Source organism: Pongo pygmaeus, chromosome 3 (genome assembly GCF_028885625.2).
Source record: "Pongo pygmaeus isolate AG05252 chromosome 3, NHGRI_mPonPyg2-v2.0_pri, whole genome shotgun sequence".
NCBI classification, from domain to species: domain Eukaryota; kingdom Metazoa; phylum Chordata; class Mammalia; order Primates; family Hominidae; genus Pongo; species Pongo pygmaeus.
The window spans coordinates 16,898,465-16,922,375 of NC_072376.2; the positions used below are offsets into that span (position 1 = coordinate 16,898,465).

The following is a 23,911-nucleotide window of genomic DNA, read 5'->3' on the forward strand; positions in this document are numbered from 1 at the left end:
AGGACACAATAAATGTGAGTTAATGTTAGTACTATTAACAAAACATAAGACAATCAAAGATACCCGTGCTTTCACTGGGGATAAAATATGGCAAATATGTGTATGATTTGTTTCTGCACTGTACCATATTAGGTTATTCCTGTAATTCTCATAATCAGATATAATGATTAAATTTGTGTAGACAGATAATACAATAGTTTAATTTTGAGTCCCTGGGCTTAAGGGAGATCAAAATATCTAGCCAGGTAAACACAGTTTGTAAGGGTGACCATGAGGTCTAAAATTTGAATAAATCCTTTCTTTTGGTTGGTAAACAGGTAAGTTTAGATTGCAATTGCTTTTTTTAAAAAAAAAACAACTTAGTTTTTCTCAAAAATCTTCCTCTGGTAGGATACTGATGAATTTAAAGGCTTTGGTAGATTAAGTAGAAGATTTTATAGACTTTTTCTCTACTTGCTTGTGATTACTGTGAGTATTTGGAGTAGAAGAACATGATGGTTAAGAACCAGACTCTGAAGACCAACAGTCTTGGGTTATAATCCTAGATTTGCAATTTGATACAGCCTATTTTAGGAAAATTATTTATATTAACTTTGTTTTGAATATAAAGGTGACACAAAGATTGGCACTCTGGTGCATAGTGTGTGCTTAATAACTAGTAAGTGTTATGACCATTAGAGCAAACTATGGCAGTCAATAATTCACAAGAAAACATTTAGAATAAAAAAATAGTTTTCTCCTGAGAAATAGGAGAGCCACCTGAATTTTTAATTGAATGGAAATGAAGGAAATTATAGTCGGATTAAGAGCAGAGAACCAACAGTCTTCAGAAATTAATGAACACTGTTTGCACTGTTACGCAATTTACAAATGACCCTTGGCCACGTAGGAACAAAAAAAGACTCCCTGAATTTCTATAATAAGGTATTCAAATACCCAATAAATATATAAATATGATTCAACTACATTTATACAAAGAATAAAAATAGGAAATTTTAGTAATGTGAAATTAAAAACAATTAACAAGTTGTTGATCTAAAACACTGCCAACCAACTGTAAAAGACTGCAGAAACTGACATGGTTTATAACGTTCTGAAACCCTGTTTGCATCTATCTGCCTTCTCAAGAACTTATCAATGATCATAATCCTTTTTTTGATATACTATCAATATCAAATTGATTGCATTAATAGTCCCAACTCTTTACTCATCCTTAAATTTACTTTCTTTGCCCTATAATTTTGCAGTGTCTTCCCATTCTGCCTTACCCACGTGATTTGCTCCGGCCAACAGGATCTTAGCAAATATGATGGAAGCTGAAGCTTGAGAAAAATTGCTTGGGCAAACCTGCTGAGTTAGTGTGAGGGACACATGGAGCAGAGATAAATGTCTCACCTGACAGTCAGCTAACACCAGGACATATGAGGGAGCCCAGCCAAGATCAGAAGAACATCCTAGCCTATCTGCCAACCACAGACTCATGAATGAAATAAAAACTGCTTATTTATTTAAGCTAATAAATGTTGGGGTAGTTTGTAATATAGCATTATTGTGGCAATACATAAACCACCTCTTCTCAATTGGATCCTCACCATGATGCTTAAAAAAGTACAAGGTCTCTCATTCTTTATAAAATAAACAACTTTACTCAATCTTTCATTTTCCTCAAGATAACAGTTTTATAAGTAGATTACTTTAAGCAGTTATCTTATACTTGCTATCACGATTTCCTTAGCTCCTCATTCCTTAAGCGATTCCAGTATGGCTTCCAGTGCTTTTACTCCATTAAAATAGCACTTAGTAAAGCCATGAATGACACTCACATTGATAATACCAATGAATTTTAGTTTTTACCTCCTTGGCAGCATTCAATATTGTTGACCATTTATTCTGCAATGGACTTGTGTTTCTCCTAAATTCGTATGTCAAAGCTCTAACCCTGAAGGTGACTGTATTTGGGGACAGGACCTTTAGGAGGTAAGTAAGGTCATAAGAGTGAAGCTCTAATCTGATGACACTGGTGTTCCTGTAAGAGGAGGAAGGGATACCAGAGGGTCCTCTCTGCCATGTGAGGAAACAGCAAGAAGGTGGTTATCTGCAAGCTATCTATCAGCTTGCAAACCAAACCTGCTGGACCTTGATCTTGGACTTTCCAGCCTCCAAAACTTTGAGAAAATAATTTTCTGTGGTTTAAGCCATGCAGTCTATGTTATTTTGTTGTGGTAGCCCAAGGAGACTAAAGCACCCTCTTTCATGAAACTAACTTCTTTTGGCTTTTGAGACAAAACACACTTTCCTTTCGCCTCTTCCATCCCAAGTCATCCTACTTTACTTGGGTAATAAAAGTTGGAATTTCTCAAGGATGAGTCCTAGTCTTTCTTTTCTCCTTTATTCTACACAGTCTCTTTGGGGGTTCTTCATCCCTACTCACAGTTTCAGTCATCAATGATATCCTAGATGTCTCAATTCCATTCACAGGTTATGCATTACTTATTCAGAAAGGATTTCCCTGACAACTCAACCTAAAGTAGCTCCCCCTAGAAACTCCTATCATGCAATTTCATTAACACAATTTATCACTGCTTTGTTTTCTATGATTGTTTTCCTCTCTTACTAAAATACAGACTGGTGAGAATAGAGATCCTTGTTAGTCTTGTTCAGCATTTTATCTGCAGTACTTGGCACATAGAAACTGGACAAATATTTGCTGAAAGAAAAAATACGATTTCTGCTTCTGGCCATGATGAAGTAACAGGGTAGCAGGGACCAGATATGTGGCTTACTGCCTGGAGAGTTTTCAGGCTGCATGATACGGAGAGAACCCCAACAGGCTTGGAAATATTACTGAGTTGGGGAGACAGTGACTGGAGTTCACGAAGTCCCAGGTGACTAGAATCTGTGGGTTAGAGTATACGAGAGACATGGGGGTGGGGGGAGAAAGGAGAGAGAAGGAGACAGAGAGATCTGCAGAGGATTTTCCTTGGGTTAAAGATGAATGCTGATCAGTGGATAAGTATTTCCCAAGTCTGTGAAAAGAATCAATGAAAAGGACCAGGTAATAATTTTCTGGAGGCTATATACAACTGGATATAACTGACCTTCTGACACATGGAGCATTTGGTAAAGTCCTCAGGTGGGTATTGGATTGCCTCTATAGTGAGGTCAACTTAGCCCTACAGCAGGGCTTCTTAACATCAGCTTCACTAACATTTGGGACCAGATAATTCTTTGTTTTGGGGGGGCTGTGCTAGACATTGTAGAATTTTTAGTAGCATCCCTAGGCTTTATCCATTAGATGCCAATAGCACCTTCTAAATGTAACAGTACAAAATGTCTCTGTATATGACCAAATATCCTCTATGAGGCAAAATCATCCCTGGTTGTAAACTACTGTCTGAGATTAAAGGGTGTTCTGGCTCTGCCCAACAATGCTTAAGACATGAAAGAATCAAAATATTTCTCACTAAGTTAACAGTGTCCCAGAACAGAGCCCAAGAACATTTAACATTACAAAAATTCCAGCTCATAATAATATAAAATTCACAATGTCTGGTATCCCACTGAAAATTACCATGCATGCATGCATACATGCAAAAAAATATATGATCCATAATGAGGGGAAAAATCATTAAAGAAATAGATAAATAAATAACACAGATTGTGAAATTGGTACATGAGGATGTTAATGGAGATATTTTAAATACACTTCATGAGTTCAAGAAGTTGAAAGCATGAGCACGACGTGGACAAATATGGTAGATATAAAGAATACTGAATTTGAACTTCCAGAGTTGACAAACCATTTATAAAATAAAAAATATCCTAGATGGTATTAATAGCAGATTAAACAATGCCAAAGAAATGATTAGTGAACTTAAAAACGTAGGAATAGTAATATGCAGAATTAAAATAAGGAGAGAAAAAAAAAACTAAACGAAAGTGAATTGAGTATCAGTGACCTGTGGGATAAATACATGTGATTTATATTCCAGAAGGAGAGGAGAGTGGAGAGGGACAGAAATATATTTAAAGAAACTGGCCAGGCGCAGTGGCTTACGCCTGTAATCCCAGCTCTTTGGGAGGCCGAGGCAGGCGGATCACCTGAGGTCAGGAGTTCGAGACCAGCCTGACGTGGAGAAACCCTGTCTTTACTAAAAAAAAAGAAAATACAAAATTAGCCAGGCATGGTGGGGCATGCCTGTAATCCCAGCTACTTGGGAGACTGAGGCAGGAGAATTGCTTGAACCAGGGAGGCGGAGGTTGCGGTGAGCCAAGATCGCGCCATTGCCCTCCAGCCTAGGCAGCAAGAGCGAAATTCCATCTCAAAAAAATAATAATAATAATAAAAATGGCTAAAAAATGTCTAAATGTGATTAAAAATATAAACTGACATATTCAAGGAGTTCAACAAACTCCAAGCAGAGAAAACATAAAGGCAACCATGCCAAGCCCTTTCATAATCAACCTGTTGATAACCAGTGATAAAGAGAAAATCTTAAAAGCATCTGGTGGAAAAAAGAACATACAGAGGAGCAAATATAAGAATGCCATACCCATCTTCTGAAACAATACAAGAAGCAAGTAGAACAATATCTGTAAAGTACAGTCTCTGGCTTAGGATGATTTAACTTAGAATTTTTCAACTTTACAGTGGTGTGAAAGTGATAGGCATTTAGCAGAAACCATGCTTTGAGTACCCATACAACCATTCTGTTTTTCAATGTCAGTATTCCGTAAGTTACATGAGATAGTCAACATTTTATTGTACAACAGGCTTTGTGTTTAATGGTTTTGCCTAGCTGTAGGCTAATGTAAATGTTCTGAGGACATTTAGGGTAGATGAGGCTAGGCTACGATGTTATAAGTGTGTTAAATGAACTTTTGACCTACAGTATTTTCAACTTACAAGGGTTTATCGGGAAGTAGCCCCATCATAAGTTGAGAAGCATCAGTACTAAGAGAAAAATATGGTCAAATCTGATATCCATATTCAGGAAAAACATATTTTAAAAAATGTGATATACAGACTTTTATAGACACACAAAGGCAGAGTGAATTAATCAACAGCAGACCTGCACTACACGAAATGCTAAAGGAGTTCATTCAGGTAGAAGGAAAGATATCGGATAGAAATCTGGATCTGTACACAAGAATGAGGAGCACTAGAAATGATAAATTCATGGGGAAAATACTTATTTTCCTATTTAAAAAATCTCTGAATGATAACTGTGTAAAGAAAAAATAGGAACAATGTACTATGAGGTTTATAACATTTACAGAAGTAAAAGCACAAAGACTTGAAGAAGAAATGCAAATGTATGGTTGTAACAACTTCAGTAAAGTTTCAGGATACAAAATCAATGTACAAAAATCAGCAGCATTTCTATACACCAAGAACCGTCCAAGCTGAGAACCAAATCAAGAAAGCAATCCCATTCACAATAGCCACAAAAGAATAAAATTTGTAGGAATTTATTCTTCATTCTTAGGTACGGCTAACTGGAGAGGTGAAAGATCTCTACAAGGAGAATTACAAAACACTGTTCAAAGAAATCAGAGATGACACAAACAAATGGGAAAACATTCCATGATTATAGGTAAGAAAAATCAATATTGGGATAAGAAAAATCAATATTGGGCCATATTGCCAAAAGAATTTTAGAGATTCAATGCTATTCCTATCAGACTGCCAATGACATTCATATGGAACCAACAAAGAACGTGAATAGCCAAGGTAATCCTAAATAAAAAGAACAAAGCTGGAGGCATCACATTACCTGAGTTCGAACCACACTACGAGGCGAGTGTATTAGTCCATTTTCACACTGTTGATAGAGACATACCCGAGACTGGGCAATTTACAAAGGAAAGAGGCTTAATGGAGAACCTACAGTTTCACATGGCTGCGGAAGCCTCACAATCATGGCGAAAGGTGAAAGGCACGTCTCACATGGTGGCAGACAAGAGAGCTTGTGCCGGAAAACTTCCCCTTGTAATAACCATCAGATTTTGTGAGACTTACTATCACAAGAAGAGCATGTGAAAGACCTGCCCCCATGATTCAATTACCTCCCAGCAGGTCCCTCCCACAACACATGGGAATTCAAGATAAGATTTGAATGGGGACACAGCTAAACCATATCATTCTGCTCCTGGTCCCTCCCAAATCTCATATCCTCACATTTCAAAACCAATCATGCCTTCCCAACAGTCCCCCACAGTCTTAACTCATTTCAGCATTAATTCAAAAGTCCACAGTCCAAAGTCTCATCTGAGACAAGGCAAGTCACTTCTGCCTATGAGCCTGTAAAATCAAAAGCAAGTTAGTTACTTCCTAGATACAATGAGGGTAGAGGCATTGAGTAAATACAGCCATTCCAAATTGGAGTCATTGGCCAAAACACAGGGGCTACAGGCCCGATGCAATTCCAAAATCCAGCAGGGCAGTAAAATCTTAAAGCTCTAAAATGATCTCCTTTGACTCCATGTCTCACATCCAGGTCACGTTGATGTAAGAGGTGGGTTATCATGGTCTTGGGCAGCTCCGCCCCCATAGCTTTGCAGGGTATAGCACCTCCGCCGGTTGCTTTCATGGGATGGCTTTGAGTGTCTGAGGCTTTTCCAGGTGTATGGTGCAAGCTTTTGGTGGATCTACCATTCTGGGGTCTGGAGGACGATGGCCCTCTTCTCACAGCTCCACTAGGCAGTGCCCCAGTAGGGACTCTGTGTGGGGGCTCTGACTCCACATTTCCCTTCTGCACTGCCCTAGCAAAGGTTCTCCATGAGGGCCCTGCCCTTGCAGCAATCTTTTGCCTGGGCATCCAGGCGTTTCCACATATCTTCTGAAATCTAGGCAGAGGTTCCCAATCCTCAATTCTTGACTTCTGTGCACCCGCAGTGTCAACAGCATGTGGTAGCCGCCAAGGCATTGGGGCTTCCACCCTCTGAAACAACAGCCTGAGCTGTACCTTGGCCCCTTTTAGTCACAGCTGGAGTGGCTGGGACACAGGGCACCAAGTCTCTAGACTGCACACAGCACGGGGACCCTGGGCCTGGCTCACGAAATCACTTTCTCCTAGGCCTCTGGGCCTGTGATGGGAGGGGCTGCTGTGAAGACCTCTGCCATGCCTTGGAGACATTTTCCCCGTTGGCTTGGAGATTAACATGTGGCTCCTCATTAGTTATGCAAATTTCTGTAGCCGGCTTGAATTTCTCCTCAGAAAATGGGTCTTTCTTTTCTATCAAATTGTCGGGCTGCAAATTTTCCAAACTTTAATGCTCTGCTTCCTTTATAAAACTGAATGCCTTTAACAGCACCCAAGTTTCCTCTTGAATGCTTTGCTGCTTAGAAATTTCTTCCGCCATATACCCTAAATCATCTCTCTCAAGTTCAAAGTTCCATAAATCTCTAGGGCAGGGGCAAAATGTTGCCAGTCTCTTTGCTAAAACATAACAAGAGTCACCTTTGCTCCAGTTTCCAACAAGTTCCTCATCTCCATCTGAGACCACCTCAGCCTCGACCTTATTGTCCCTATTGCTATCAGGCTTTTGGTCAAAGCCATTCAACAAGTCTCTAGGAAGTTCCAGACTTTCCCACATTTTTCTGTCTTCTTCTGAGCACTCCAAACTGTTCCAACCTCTGCCTGTTACCCAGTTCCAAGGTTGCTTCCAGATTTTTGGGTATCTTTTCAGCAGCACCCTGCTCTTGGTACCAATTTATGGTATTATTCCATTTTCATGCTGCTGGTAAAGACATACCTGAGACTGGGCAATTTACAAAGGAAAGAAGCTTAATGGAGAACCCACAGTTTCACACGGCTGGGGAAGCCTCACAATCATGGCAAAAGGTGAAAGGCACGTCTCACATGGTGGCAGACGAGAAGAGAGCATGTGCAGGAAAACTTGCCCTGATAATAACCATCAGATTTTGTGAGACTTACTCACTATCACAAGAAGAGCATGTGAAAGACCTGCCCCCATGATTCAATTACCTCCCACCAGGTCCCTCCCACAACATGTGGGAATTCAAGATGAAATCTGAGTGGGGACAAAGCAAAACCATATCAGCTACAGTAACCAAAACAGCATGGTACTGGTACAAAAGCAGACACATAGACCAATGGAACAGAAAAGAAGGCTGAGAAATAAAGCTGCACATCTACAACCATCTGATCCTTGACAAAAGTGACAAAAACAAGCAATAGACAAAGAAGTCCCTATTCAGTATATGGTGCTGGGCTAACTGGTTAGCCATATACAGAAGATTGAAACTGCACTCCTTCCTTATACCATATACAAAAATCAACTCAAGATGGATTAAAGACTTCAATGTAAAACCTCAAACTATAAAAACCCTGGAGGATAACCAACAAAATACCACTCTAGACACAGGCCCTGGCAAAGATGTCATGATGAAGATGCCAAAAGCAACCGCAACAAAACCAAAAATTGACACATAGGATCTAATTAAACTAAATTATCAATAGAGTAAACAGACAACTGACAGAATGGGAGAATATTTGTCAACCATGCATCTGGCAAAGGTCTAATATCCAGAGTTTATAAGATGAACTTATCACAATTAACAAGAAAAAACCAACCACATTAAAAAGTGGGCAAAGGGGTTGGGCATGGTGGCTCACACCTGTAATCCCAGCACTTTGGGAGGCTGAGGTCAGGAGTTTGAGACCAGCCTGGTCAACATGGTGAAAACCCATCTCTACTAAAGATACAATAATTAGCCAAGCGTGGTTGTGGGTGCCTGTAATCCCAGCTCCTTGGGAGACTGAGGCAGGAGAATCACTTGAACATGGGAGGTGGAGGTTGCAGTGAGCTGAGATTGTGCCACTGCACTCCAGCCTGGGGAACAGAGTGAGACTCTGTCTCAAAAAAAAAAAAAAAAAATGTGAGCAAAGGACATGAACAGACACTTTTCAAAAGAAGACATTCACGCAGCATATGAAAAAATGCTCAATATCACTAATCATTAGAGAAATGCAAATCAAAACCACAATGAGATACCATTTCTTATTAGTCAGAATGGCTATTATTAAAAAGTCAAAAAAATAACAGATGCTGGCAAGGTTGTGGAGAAAAGGGAATGCTTATACACTGCTGGTGGGAATGTAAATTAGTTCAGCCATTTTGGAAAGCAATGTGGTGATTTATCAAAGAGCTAAAAATAGAACTACCATTTGATCCAGCAATCCCATTACTGGATATATACTCAAAGAAATATAAATCATTCTACCAGAAAAGACACATGCACATGTACATTTATCACAGCATTATTCATAATAGCAAAGACATGGAATCAACCTAAATCCCATCAATGGTAGAATAGATAAAGAAAATGTGGTACATATAGACAACAGAACACTATGCAGCCATAAAAAGCAATGCGATCATGTCCTCTGCAGCAACATGGATGGAGCTGGAGCCCATAATCCTAAGCAAACTAATGCAGGAACGGAAAACAAAACATTTATAAGCATTCTCACTTGTAAGTGGAAGTTAAATACTGAGTACACATCGACCAAAGAAGAGAACAACAGAAAGCGGGGCCTACTTGAGGGCAGAGGGTGGGAGGAGGGAGAGGATTGAAAAACTACCTATTGGGTAGTATGCTTATTACCTGGGTGATGAAATAATCTATACAAAAAATCCCTGTGCCATGCTGCATATGTACCCCTGAACTGAAAATAAAGATTAAAAAAAATTTTTGGCTGCCCATGAAGTACTATATTATTATTTGAAGGTAGAACTCTGATAAGTTAATGATGTATACTATAAACCCTACAGAAACCACTTTTTTTTTTTTTTAAACTGTGTCTCATTCTGTTGCCCAGCCTGGAGTACCATGGAATGATCTTGGCTCACTGCAACCTCCACCTGCCAGACTCAAGTGATCCTCCTGCCCCAGCCTCCCCAGTAGCTGGGGCCACAGGTACATGCCACTACACCTGGCTGATTTTTGTAGAGACAGAGTTTCACCATGTTGCCCAAGCTGGTCTTGAACTCCAGGGCTCAAGTGACCTTCCACAGTGGTGGGATTACAGGCATGAGCCACCTCACCTGGCCAGCAACCACTTTTTAAAAAGCAAATCAGGAGATTAAAAAAATAATAAAACACACTGTATTGATCCAAAAGAAGGCTGGAAAAGAAAAAAAAGGGTGGAACAAAGAGTAGGTGGGACAAATAGAAAGATGGCTGATTTAAACCCAACCATATTAATGGTGACATTAAATGTAAGTGGTCTACTGAAAAGGCAGAGATTGTCACACTGGATACAAAGGCAAGCCTTGATTCTATGTTGTTTAATAAAAGAGATCATCTTTAAACATAAAGACACAAATAGGGTAAAAATAAAAGTATTGTGAAAAGATACACTATGATAACAGTAGTGAAAAGCAAGCTGGAACAACTCTAGTAGTTATCAGATAAATTAGATTTCAGAGTAAGGAACATTTTCAGGATTAAAGAGGAGGTTAATTTCATAATGATAAAAAAGCCAATTAATAGAAAGTACCTAACAATTCTAAATGCATATGCAACTATTTACAGAGCTTCAAAATACATGAAGCAAAACCTAACAGATCTGAAAGAATAAAAAGGAAAATCCACAATCATAGTCACAGATTTTGATACCCTCTCAAAAATAGATAGAACAAGTAGACTGAAATTCACCAAGATGGAAAAATCTTGAACAGCACTAGCAACCATCTTGCTTAACTAACATTTATAGAACATTTCACTCAACAGCAGTAGAATATACATTATTTTCAAGAACACACAGAACATTTACTTAGATTTGCATAGATTCTCGGCCATATAAAACATCACAAAAAATTCAAAAAGACTCAAATCACAAACTGTATATTAGAATTAAATTAGAAATCAGTACCAGAAATAGATCTGAAAAATTCCTAAATATTTGGAAACTAAACAACACATCTCTAGGCAGGGTCTTGCCATGTTGCCCAGGCTGGTCTTGAATTCCTGGGCTCAAGTAATCCTCCTGCCCCAGCCTCCCAAAGTGTTGGAATTACAGGCGTGAGTACTGCGCCCAGCCAACATGTCTCTAAATAATCCATAGGCTAAAGAAAAAATCACAAGAGAAATTAGAAAATATTTTGAATTTAATTAAAATGAAAACACAGCAGAGCAAAATTTGTGATATAGCTGAAGAAGTGTTTAAAGGGAAACTTATAACATTATGTTCATATTAGTAAATAATCTTTCTTCTACCACTATAACACTTACACTCTATTACCAATGGTTCTCAAAGTGTACTTCCTGGTCCAGAAGCATAAGCGTAAGTATCACTTGGGCCCCACCCCATACTCAATCAAACTCTGTGGGTGGATCTGAACAATCATTTTAACAAGACTTGCTGGTGATTCTGATGCACACTAAAGTTTGTGAATCACAATGGTCTAAGTGTGGTTAGGTGTCTTGCCCTACACCCTTCCTTCTTCACAATGCAACCAGCGAGATCTTCTAGAAAGCAAAATCTGATTATGTCATATCTTCCCCGTCCACTTCCAATTTAAATCTCCACTCTAAGTGCAATGGGGAGCCACTGAAAGTAGACAAACTTCTTGGCATGGCTCATAAGAACTTGTATAGTCTGTTCCTTTGCTTCCTTCTCAATCCTCCCTACATCTGACATCATCTCCTTCTTTCTTGACTAGACACACTGGCCATGACTTACACCTCTAACCTGCCAAGAATCCCACACCTCAACATTTTTTCCACATCCAAATCCTTCTTCCTACCCTACTGGTTCTCTACCACTTGGCCTAGTTAATTCCTCCTCACCCTTCACAGCTTAGCTTAATGGCCATTTGCTCAGGGAACTCTTCCTTCACTTGGTAAAACCTCCCAAAATTAAATTCCCATAGCACCACATACTAAGAATGTAGCAGATCTGTGTATTTACTCAATGTCTGCCTCTCCAAATAAACTTGAACTGTGAGGGTAGGGACCATATCTGGTTTTGCCCCCACTATTTCGCATATGTCTAACATACTGCCTAGCACGCAGAAGACAAACACTTTTGAATAAATAAAAAGAGTGTATAGGTACAGGCTTTTAAAATCTAGCTTTCTGTGTTTGCATAACACAGAAAAAAAGTAGCAAATAAATGCATTTTCCAGGTTGCCTGGAACTGGGAGAAGGAAAAATAAGCCAAGGTCCGTTTTAAATAAAACAAACACAAACAAGGAAAAAAAAAGTGGCAAGAAGAAATCATTCAGACACCTACCCTGGCCTTTTTTGTTTGTAATTAAACTACAGGTGAATTCACTAGGCTTAACGTTATGATAATCACAGAATGCTCAGCTCCATGACAAGAAAACTCTTATTGCCCAGGAAAAACGACAAGAAAAAATGGTAGTTAGGAGAGCTGAACTAAGAATTTTGAATTCTTAAGAAATAGAGAAGGAAGAAAAAAGGAGAAAGAGAACATTTAGACCTTGAGGCAGGAATTTATCATGGTGTGAAGCACTGAAACCAGTCTCCTTCTAGCAGGTGGTAGCAGCTGGTTAAAGAAGAAAAGGGTGACCCTTGAACTTACCTCAGATAGAGAAAGCAGGTCTGGAGGCTGCAGGGAGAGAATAAAGATTTACAAAACAGAATACAACTGGTGCTCATGGCTCCCCCAGCACCACTCTGCTGGATAAAGACAGATATTGACCCGTAAAGATCAAACAAAACAGAACAGCTAACATGTCAAATACATTGTATTGTGTTGAGGGAGGGAGTGTTGAGGAAGAAGTGGATGGGGTGTTGGGGATGAACAAGATAGGATGACCTTAATATATTTTTTAAAAGCCAACAACTTATTTTTTATTTTTTTCAAGCCACACCATATCAAAATTGTAGTGATGTCAACAGAGTCGGCAAACTTTTTCTGCAAAGGGCCAGGTAGTAAATATTTTAGACTCTGTAGGCTTTATGGTGTCTGTTGCAACTATTCAGCTTCTGCAGCACAAAAATAGCAATAGACAATATACGAGTGAATGAACATGGCAGTGTTCCGATAAAACTTTATTTACAAAATAGGCCATGGCCCAGACTTCCCAATTTAGAGAATTAAACCTATGTCTGAAAATAGTTCTGTTCTCTACAACCACCAGTATGTGGAATCAGCCAAATTATGTTTCTTCTACTAATTATGTTGCCAAAGTAAAAACTTGAAATATCTTCTAGATATTCCTTGAGTTCCTTTGTGACTTGAACATCTAACACAATACCTGATACATCAAAAGAAAAAGTATCCAATGTTTGTTAAATAAACTGAATGATTTTCTGAGAAAGATATGGGGCAATTAGTAAAACAATATCCTGAAAACTCAGTAATACTTGAGAAAGCAATGGAATATAAAATATTCAAGAAAAATTCTAAGAAAAAACATCAAGACAAAGATTGTTTAGCTGTTTTACATTTTCACAAAATATTATGGCAAAAGTTAGAGACTCTTTAAAACCTAAACTCCTCTCTTACTCAATTCCTAAGAAAATTACAGGGGAAAAACTCAAATATAAACAGAATGTATCTTTATTAAAAATTCCTCAGGGGGGTTGGGTGTAAAAAAATTCCTAATTTCATTAGAATACTTTAACAGAATCAAATCTTAATAGTTTTACTTAAAGTAATCATTTACTTTTATCTTGTGTTCAGGGTTCAAAATATGTGTTAAAATGCTCATAAGCAAGACCAGAGGAGTATGTATGGTTAGTCTTGGTTTCTGGTAGATGAAGGAGTATATTACTTAGTTAAAAATCAGCCATCAGTTATAAACCTGTGTGAAAACCAGAATTCTGAATGGGAAAAATGTAAATTCAGTTATTTTTGACGGCAGATGGCAAAATAGAAGAAGCTGACAAACCTTTTTTTTTCAGTCATCTCAGAATTCGATTCAAAGTGTCAACTGAATTCAAAATTCTTATGGGAAAATTTAATGTTTTAGGATGACTACTATTGTTACAGGAGCTTCAAGACCACATTAGGTTATTTGATTCTTAAAAGTTTACTCAGAGGTGTCCAGAGTCAGCTTATTTATATCAAGATGTTTATCAATTAGGAAAAGATATACACTTGCTTTGGGAACTCAAAAGATACTGATATTAAAAAGGTCTATATTATTTCCAAGTTATACTCCATTTTTAGGCCATTATCATCTCAAAAATCATCTCCTGCAACTGACCTTTCACACATCACATTTCCCATCCTCCACCCCCTGGATCTATATTTGTACTACTATTAGAAAAGATTCTCTAGAACTCTGCTTTGATCATATAGCTTCTCACTATTCACAGAACAGATATATTCTTGGTTGGATCTCTTTGTCCTGTCATCCCCACGTGGTGAACTTGACTGTTATTAAATCTAAGGGCCCACCTTTCTCCAGGCTTACATTCTGGCAGCTGAGATAAAACCAGTTGTTCTATCCTATATTTCTTGAGACAGCTATTTCAAACCTTGTCCATATTCCCCAATTACCCAATCCCACATACTACTCTTGATTACCTCTTGATTCATAGAAAATGGACTCTAATATCTCAGGATTCTGCCCACAAATTACCGATTTGCCTTCCCACATGTTGTTCCCACTACCCTTTTTTTTTTTTTTTAAGAGAAAAGTGACCCTTTTGGCTAAGACCAATCTCTCTAACCATGTCCTAGATCCTATACCCAATAATCTACACAGGGGCTTCACTCCATTTCCATTGGTTGCCATCTCATTTCTGTATCTTCAATTGTTTATTCCCTATTGGCTTTTTTTCCCATTAGAATGTAAATATATATCTTTTAAACCTGTCTTCAACCCCAGCTTAATCTAGCTAACCTTTGTATATTCTCTCCATTCATGGTCATTATAGTTTTCTGTGCTAATTTTCTTTCTTTTCCTTCATTTAACTCATCTAGCCTTGAATATGACTTGTGGCTCTGTTAGTCCACCAAAGTTACTCTTTCCCAACCACTAAGATAAACTCTTGTTGCTATATTCAATGGAACCATTTCAGGGCTCATCTTAGTTGACTTCTTATCAACAGTTTACATTGCCTTCTCCCTTCTTACAACACATTTCCATTCACCACATTCCCCAGACTTTCGTCTTACCTCTCAACTACTGTCATCTGTCTCCTTTTGTATACATCTTTCCTTTTTCCTAAATCTTTGGGGCTCTGACTCCCTAGGCTCTTTCAGTCTTACAATGAGTAATCTCATTGTAATCTCTTCCACTCTCATGGTTTCAGTTATCTGTTGATTCACAAATCCTTATCTCAGCTCAGGCCTTTTTCTTGGGAAACAGATCCGTATGTTTAGGAAGCATATCCATAACTGCTTCCTAACATCCTTTCTTGGATATCCCACTAAACACCTCAAATTTCTCACATCTAAAGAGCATTCTATCTTAGTAGATCTTACTATCCTCTACCCAGATGTTCAAGGCAAAAACCTGGATGCTTTCCCTTTTTTCTTCTAATCTTTAAGACATTGATTTTACTTTATAGATCTCAAATCTATTCTTTTCAATTACTGCTACTATTAGGGCTTAAAACATTTTTTGTTTCATTATTTGATGCTGACCTCACAATATGGGCTATGCTTCCCAGTAGTTTCACTGTTTTACCATTTTCCCACTCCCTCCTAATCCATGATTCCTACTTTATCCCTCAGTTCTGATAAATTACTCAATATTCCACATACGCTTGCTCTTTTTTTAAAGAAGTTTTTGAGACACCTAGGTTGGAGCGCAGTGGCACAATCATGGCTCACTGAAGCCTCGACCTCCCAGGTTCAAGCAAGGTGTGGGCTACCACACTTGGCTAATTTTGTTTGTTTGTTTGTTTTGCAGAGATGGGGTCCTGCTATGTTGCCCAGGCTGCTTGCTCTCTTTTGTCATCCAAATTTTCCACATCGTTTGCAACTGCCTGAAACACTCCTCTTCCAACTTCTACTACATCGGCCTCCTTCAAGCCTCAGCTTAGATGCAACAATGTAGGAAACCTTGCCTAATTCCCTAAATCTGAGTTCAATTTCTCTGTAATGTGCTCTTAATATCCATCGCTCTCTCTCTGATCATAGCAGTCATCATCCTTCTACTGGAATTGCCTATCCATTTTTCTACCCTTCATGACATGGAGGAACATATAAGAGCAACAACCATAAGAGCAACAACCATGACTTTAACCATTCTATCCCCTTAAGGCATATAATATCCCACTTAAAAAATGAAATACATTCTATTTACTGAATAAACGACATAGGTCTTGTTTTCTCCCTTAGATGGAAAGGAACTATTTGAACCTTCCACAGTGCCTAAGAACATATTGTAGGCATTCATTAAATACTTGTTGAAGTAAGAATACAATGGGATTGCATTTTTCTGCCTCCTTTCCATGTGCACACTTGATATATACAGTAGTACAAATGTGGTGAAGTATAAATTTAAAAACTCATAAATTATATCTGGACAGTTCATCTCAAAATGTACAAAACAAGATATTTGTGATAGAAGCAAAACTTTTCATCAACAGAAATATTTCAAAATCTCATATACACTGCCTTAGAAATTTTTCTAGAAAAGGCTGGTTGTTAAGTCTCTTAAGTCTCCAGTCAGTAATTTATTCTACGAAGAAGAAAAACACATATAAAACTAACAATGAGTTTTAGCATCATTTCCAAAAAGGCAAAAAGAAGTATGAGATACCAAGAATAATGAGAAAAAATAATACTTTAAAAATCAGATAAATATTAACAAATATTTCTATAAATACAACTTTATAAAAATAATGTCCTTGTTGATTGACTAAAAAAAAGAATGTTAAAAAATAGAGAAGGAAAGTTATCAGTGAAAGATAGATAAAACTTTAAGCAGAACAGGAAATAGTACTAGTAATTTTAAAAATGAGAAAGATCAAAAACAGCTCTTCAAATGATACTAAAAATTTTAAAACTGCCCAAAAGGATTTTGAAATTAATTTGAAGAAGTAGTCACTAGGCATCTTCCATCTTATTTTTTCTAGGATGATTTCATATTTAGTGGGGGTAAATAATCACATTAAAATAAGCTTGATATTTATTTCTTAGGAAGATACAATGATTAAGAAGCTAAAAGGACAAAATACGGTTCTGTTGTAAAATGAATTAATGCATTTACTTCTGGTTAACTGTAACAGCATGATATGAGGATGATATAAAGAATTAAAAATGAAGCTTTACATTTTATTCTCCATTCATGACAGTCTTTAAGAATTATGTGTGTATATTTTCAGATGAATTATAATAAAAAAAAACACTATCAGGCTTTTTTGCCTCTGTTTTTCCTGACATGGCATTTGATATTTTTAATTATCCCAAGAACAAGAAACAGAGGTCACTTTTTAAAGTTTTGATTGATCGTTTATAATGGAGAATCTACTTTGGCCAACTTTTAAAATTTTAATCATTGCATGTTAGATATTTGAAATTTTAATCATTACTTTCTGAAATAGGTTTTAAAGTTATATAGTTGAATAACTCAATCTTGGGGGCCATAAAATCATTAACTTATTAAAAATCAAGAATTTACTGCTTTTACTCTTTTAAGACCTGATACTACCTATTTTAGCTTTTAAACAAGTTTTAAAAAGAATAATAAAAATAAAGCCAATACTTCCCCAACCCCCCCAAAACACCCCTAAAATATATAATGATGCAACTATATAATAAAATATCTTTAAATTTCCAAATGTAAAATTTCTTTCATGTTAAGCAAGTAATCATTAAGTACTTCCATACTCCTCAATATCCCTCATTGTCCAGTACTTATCAATAAGAAGAGCTGGAAATGGCTACACTGGCAACTATAGTGTTCCTATATTATTTTTACTAGGTTTTAGCAGGGGTGTCTAATATTTTGGCTTCCCTCGGCCACACTGGAAGAATTGTCTTCGGCCACACATAAAATACACTAACACTAACAATAGCTGGTGAGCTACAGAGACAAAAACAAAAGCAACAACAAAAAAACACAAACAAATCTCATAGCATTTTAAGAAAGTTTACAAATTTGTGTTGGGTCACACTCAAAGCAGTCCTGGGCTGCATGTGGTCCACGGGCTGTGGGTTGGACTAGCTTGTAGGGTCCCTGAGTCTCCCTGAGGCACCAACATCGGGTCAGTATAACTGAGTAAATGATGTAATTGTTTGCTAAGGTAATTCTGGTTTGCATTTTGAATTTGGCATTACCTTAACAATAACTTGTATATGATTCTTTCTCTTTTGCTAGGTTATGGATTACCTGTGAAAAAGAATCCTCATCTTTATATCTGTGGAAATGAGCTCAATGTCTGATATCAAAAAACTACTCAACAAGTTTGCTGATTTATTTAAAAAAATATTGTTGCTCTACCACTCTTCAAATCATCAGTCTTAAAGTGAGCTCCAAATGACATAACAACTTGGTGGGTGATGTGAGATTAGGATTATCCTAGGATATGTTACAATCTATCAATTTAACAGATAGTCTTTACTTTTTTTAAAACATGGTCTCATAGTTGTGGTTGATTTCTCAATTGAGTAAATATTTACCAGTTTATAGTGTGGTACTTAATTTTTAGTTAGTTACTTGGTTATATTTATCTGTCAAACTGCTTACTGATTTTATTAGATCTACCAAATGCAAAAGGAGATAACATCTACATTATTAAAATAATATATTTTAAAGATGATTTCTATGTCTCTATATATTTTTATTTGTGTGAAATCCTGGACATATTAAGACGTGGGGAAGCGCACTGGTACGTTTAGCAGCACCTAATTTCACGAGTTTCATACTAGGTGCCAAGAAATTAGGTTGTCCAAATATTTTGGAAACTAATTAAAACTGAATCAGCTGTTCCTTTTCTACCTGTTATGCTTTACTCAAGGCACCTACAATGAAACTTTAAAATTAAGTAGAGAAGAACTTACCTAGGGATTTGGAAAAATAGTTTGCCATTTGTCCACTGTTGCAAGACTGTCGTTTATGTCTTTTTGTTGACATTTCTGTGGTCTTCCATGGTGGTCTTTTTCTTTTGTTCAAACTGCTAAGAACTTCAAAACTATCAGGATTCTTGTCAAAGTTAACACATTTGCTTAATTTACTATTGCCAAGATGGTCAGCAAATTCATCAGCTGAAGGACTATTTGCTTTAGCATTTTCTATTTCTTTAGATTGCTTTTTAAAAGAATTTTGCCTAGCAGAATGAGATCTTAAAGTAAAGCGCTTTGATTCTTCCATATGAGTCTGATGAGTATTTCCACTGTCAGTAGATTCAGGAGAGTAAATGATTGTATTTAGCTTAAAAGTATTTCTGTGTTCAAGACAGTTGAGCTTCCTCAAAAATATTCTACAGTCTTTTAAGGTTTTTGACCTCCAACTATTAGGACATACATTTTCTAGTCTTGGTCCCTTTTGAAAGTCTTTTTGGCTGCAATTTGTTCCATTCTCTTTTGCTTCTGACTTAAATTTATTCTCGAAACTAGCATGTATTTTGAAGTCAGGCATTACTGCCCTCTGCTGCAAGTCACCCCTGATCTCAGGTGGCAAAACACACTGATTATCTACTATGCTTTTTCCTTGGAGTGGGATGTCAGCATTTGTTTCTCCCTCAGTCTTATTTAAAAATTGGTTCTGGCAGAAAAATCTTAAGTTTCTCCTTTTAGAGTTCCAGTCAACTGTTCCATGGTTGTGCAGCTTTCCCTCTCTTTTCCACCTTTCATGATGCAACCTCTTAAACTCAGTCCTTTTTAATCTAGCTATTGCTAAATTACTTTTCACATTTAAGAGTGGAGAGTTAGCCACTTTATGCAGTATATGCAATTTCTCTGCTGATTTTGAAGGAGAAGAGAGTGCAAATTTTTTAAAGTGCTTTCTGAAGGGGCTGGCATTAAAGTCAGAATATTTGGTCCCTAATTTGATTCCCCTGGTATTTATTACTTCCAAAGGGTTTCGGGCATTTGCTTTTCTAACTAGTGAAAGAGACTGTGTTTCTGTTGTTTGCATAAACCAAGTACAGAGTTCATTCAAATCATACTTTTTCTGAAAAAGCATTTTTACAGGTGAAACTTCAAGTTCCAAAAGACAAGTTTCCAAAGGGCTTGCTACTTTGAAATGATCGTTTTCAATGTGTTCTCTTTTTTTATGAATACAATTTTCAGCTTCATCTCCACTTACTTGCACCCAAGCATTTGTTATTTGCTCAAATCTATTGTTTAATTCCTCTAATAAGGAATCATTTGAAGCAGAAGTAGCCCACCACCTGAGCAAAGGGTTTGATGAAATTATAGGATCCAAGGATACTTCAGAAATAGGTACTAATTTATTATCTTCCAAACACTTTTTTGCATTCCGCGAAAGTCTGTTTCTTGGGGTATCTTTGTAAGCTATTTTCATCTTTGAGTGCCTATGTTTTTCCTTCTGACTTTTATTTTTCTGCAAATGCAGTTTATATGATTTATGGAGCAGAGCATTTCTATAAATAAGTGAGCTAGAAGATGCTAATGAATGTAAGAAATGCAGAGATGGGTTTCTATCCCTAATAGAATGTCTCAAAGGTACAGTAGCAATCATATGTTTTGATCCATTTTTAAATATATCAGCTTCAGTGTGCCTTATTTTATCCATTTTAGTGCACTGTTGGTCATACTTTTCTACAGGCAGATTTTTTCCTGATGTATTATCCTGTTCTAAAGGAGGCAAGCAGCTGCTAATACTTACTGCTCTTTCCTGAGGTGAAGTTCTATTAATAGTCACAGATATGCCAGAGATTTTCACTTTTGCCGGTCTACCAGGCTTCCTACTTATTGTCAAAGGCTTCTGATTTGGTCGAATAATGTTCTTGGAAGGCTGAGGTATCACAGATTTGTTCTTGATGGGTCTCACATATTCAAAGCCAGACCCCAAGATCTCACTTTCAGTAGTCAAGCTTGCTACAGCACTTATTCTTTCACCCAAGTCAATTTTGTGTTCACTAATATTTCTGGGACTATTATATTCAGTTGGAAAATCACCAGCATTATTGTTTAAAGACATAAGGTTGCTTATGTTTACCCTTCCTTCAGAAACATGCCTTTTAGTTCTTCTTGACCTTCCGTAAATAACAGTTACTGTAATACTCTTTTTATAAATACCTTCTTTTACTTCTGATATGAGACATTCTGGGCTTTTCCTTCCAGCACTAAAGGGCTCATTCTGGCAAACAGTGATGTTTGTTTGATCAATTTTAGGCTTTGGTGGTCTTCCAATTGGTCGCTTAATCTGTTTCACAACCTGGGGACCTATTTTTTTTGGTCTACCTGGTTTTCTTTTAAAAGATGGATCAGTAGCACTGCTTGAATTGTCCTTAGGTTCTTCTTGTGGCTTATCACTATTTATATCACCTATAAACATTGTAGAGGATCCTGCAGTTTCTTTTGTATGACTGAATTTGCTTAGTTCTCTTTGAAAAGTATCAGTATCATAATGATTGCAGTGATAATTTTCAGAGTTCGCATTTGAGATATCCTCATTTGTTTCTGTTTTTTCTTCAGTTACATGATGGGTTGTAGGTTTTTCAGAAGGGAGAACGACATTTGAATGGGAAGTGCCAACTGAAGTTAAAGTATATTTGACTCCTTCACTACTTTTAACCTCAGATAAAAACATGAGTTTGATAGGACTAGAATAATTGGAAACAGATGAACTTTCAATACCTTCATATTTTGCTGGTACATTTTCAACATTGGAAATCAAGCGACCCATATCTAAAATAGATGACTTTTTCAGATTTTCAAGTCTTTTGTTATTCAAATCCACTGTAGGCATGCAATGACTTTTGATAATATTGCCGGATGCTACCACAGATTTTGATAAGCTCTGTTCTTTGCATGTCATTCTATTTAGAGTAAGAGTCATATTTCTGTCAGCATGTTGGTCTTTACCATCAATTTCTATCAATTTCTTGGATGCTTTATATCCTTCTGATAATGGCTTATTATTCCAGGATTTTTTGGCTATATTTATTGTATCTTCCAAACGCTTCACAACAACTTGTAAATTAGAATTCATTGCAATTTTGTTTAGGTCTATATTGTGTGAGCTTTCAATGTGAATATTTTTCGCTGGATCGTTTTTTGTTGTGGATTCGGATACTTTTTTGGCTTTAGGGGATTTTTTAAAAACATAATTATTTGTTACATATATAGAATACCACCCTGGAGGCACAATATTTCGTTTAGTTCTGCTCAAAAGTCCAGAAGCATCATTTCTCAAAAGAGTTTGAGTATTACCTAACTTTGGATTTTTCCTATGATTTTGCAAAAACTGTTTTCCATCTGTAGATTTCTCCTGTGGCTTTCTTATGCTCATTTTCTCAGGGGAAGTTGTTTTAAAGCTTTCTGAAAATGCATTAAAAGACAAGTTAGTTTCTGAACTATGAAGAGGTAGCTGCAGTGACTGTAATGCATAATTTGGTGAAAATGATGTTTCAGCAAGATTTTTATCTTGAAGTCTTTTAGAATTTTGTAAAGAAGGCCCTTGGTCGTGATAGAATTCTCCTTTGTCTGATGAAGATATCTCACTGTTTTGTGTCAATTTCCTAGAACTTTTCTCGGTGCATTTTTTTCTTGTAAAATTTTCATCAAGACTAGCAAGTTCTCTTTTTATCTGTAAAGACTGCCTTCTAAACATGGGTGAATCAGAGGAGTTGCGCATTGCAAATAAAGTTTCTTGACGCTTTCGAAATCTTGTCTGAATAATTTTATTTTCTACCTTTTTATCATGTTGACTCAATAATTCCATAAAACTATAATCACTGGCTTTTGCATTATGCAAGAGAGATGTTATGAAATCTCCCAATTTTAAATCATTATATGTATTATAATCACTGCTAGATAATTTTACAAGGCTTGTCATATCCGTGGTTTCTATTGATTTTAGTTTTTCATTAATGCGATCCATTAAATCTTGAAAAATTACAGCAGTTTCACCTTTTTCATGATTTGTAGTAGAATTATTGCTGTCATTTGAGAGTAAAGAATAAGAGTTACTGGATTTTTTAGTTTTAAGTATTTTATCTTCATGATCACTCTTATTGTTGCTTATTTCTGCTGGTGTGAGAGATGGAGGCTGGTTAACGTTTGCTTCAAGTTTGTTATTTTCTAAGGCTGAAATCTCTGAGATGACGTCTTTCAATTTTTCAAATCCTTCAGTTTCTACAGGTGATAATGGTGGAGGTGAGGGACTTCGAGATCTACAGGCATCTTTAAGAGTGACTGAAAGATCATATACTTCCTTTGACAAAAGAGGACTACGAAAGGCTGATTTTGTAGAGTGAATGTTTGGTAACAGTCCAGAACAGCACCTGTGAGAATTATAACTGTCTGCAATTCCTCTATTCACTACTGGCTTAACGTGTTCAACAGTTACAGTTTGGCAAGATAAACAATGTAAATCTTTAATACAGACTGGCAGAGGTTCGAAACCAGGGCTTTGTTTTTCGTTTTGTAAACAACCTCTTTCTGCCAGCCTATATTCACAACTACAGAACAGACCATATAAATCATCTTCGATTAAGGGCTTTTGAGATTCTGAAGACACAACACATGATGTATTACAACAGCAAAGAGAAGCAGCATTCTGCTCTTGGACTAGAAATTTCAACATAGCCAAAACTTGTTGCTGGTGATGTATGCACAAAGATTCCAAAACTTTGTTTAATGCTGATTTTCTTTTTTCCATTTTAGTAGCTTCCTCTGATTTTGCATCAACAGTTGAACTAAAAATAAAAATCAAACAAAAAATGAATTGCAGCAAAAATACCACTATAAGGAGTTATAATTTTAACAGTGTTTGAAAAAAGATATTTTGGTATTGCTGGACTCCTGACTCCTAGAGA

The 23,911-nt window shown here is 36.8% G+C and overlaps 1 protein-coding gene across 12 annotated transcripts in view; it reads right to left on the reverse strand.

The window, feature by feature from the left end:
- The window catches only part of LCORL (ligand dependent nuclear receptor corepressor like), a 180,249-nt gene that overhangs the window by 11,204 nt on the left and 145,134 nt on the right, over positions 1 to 23,911 (reverse strand). For 7 of the 12 annotated variants that reach the window (XM_054485833.2, XM_054485834.2, XM_063663544.1 and 4 more), the window contains one exon: positions 18,966 to 23,791. The exons of 4 other annotated variants lie outside the window; for them this stretch is intronic. In XM_054485833.2, coding sequence (XP_054341808.1) covers positions 18,966 to 23,791 — 4,826 coding nt within the window. Of the gene's footprint in view, positions 1 to 18,965; positions 23,792 to 23,911 lie in introns of those variants that run through there. One more of the 12 variants, XM_063663549.1, reaches the window with a different exon arrangement.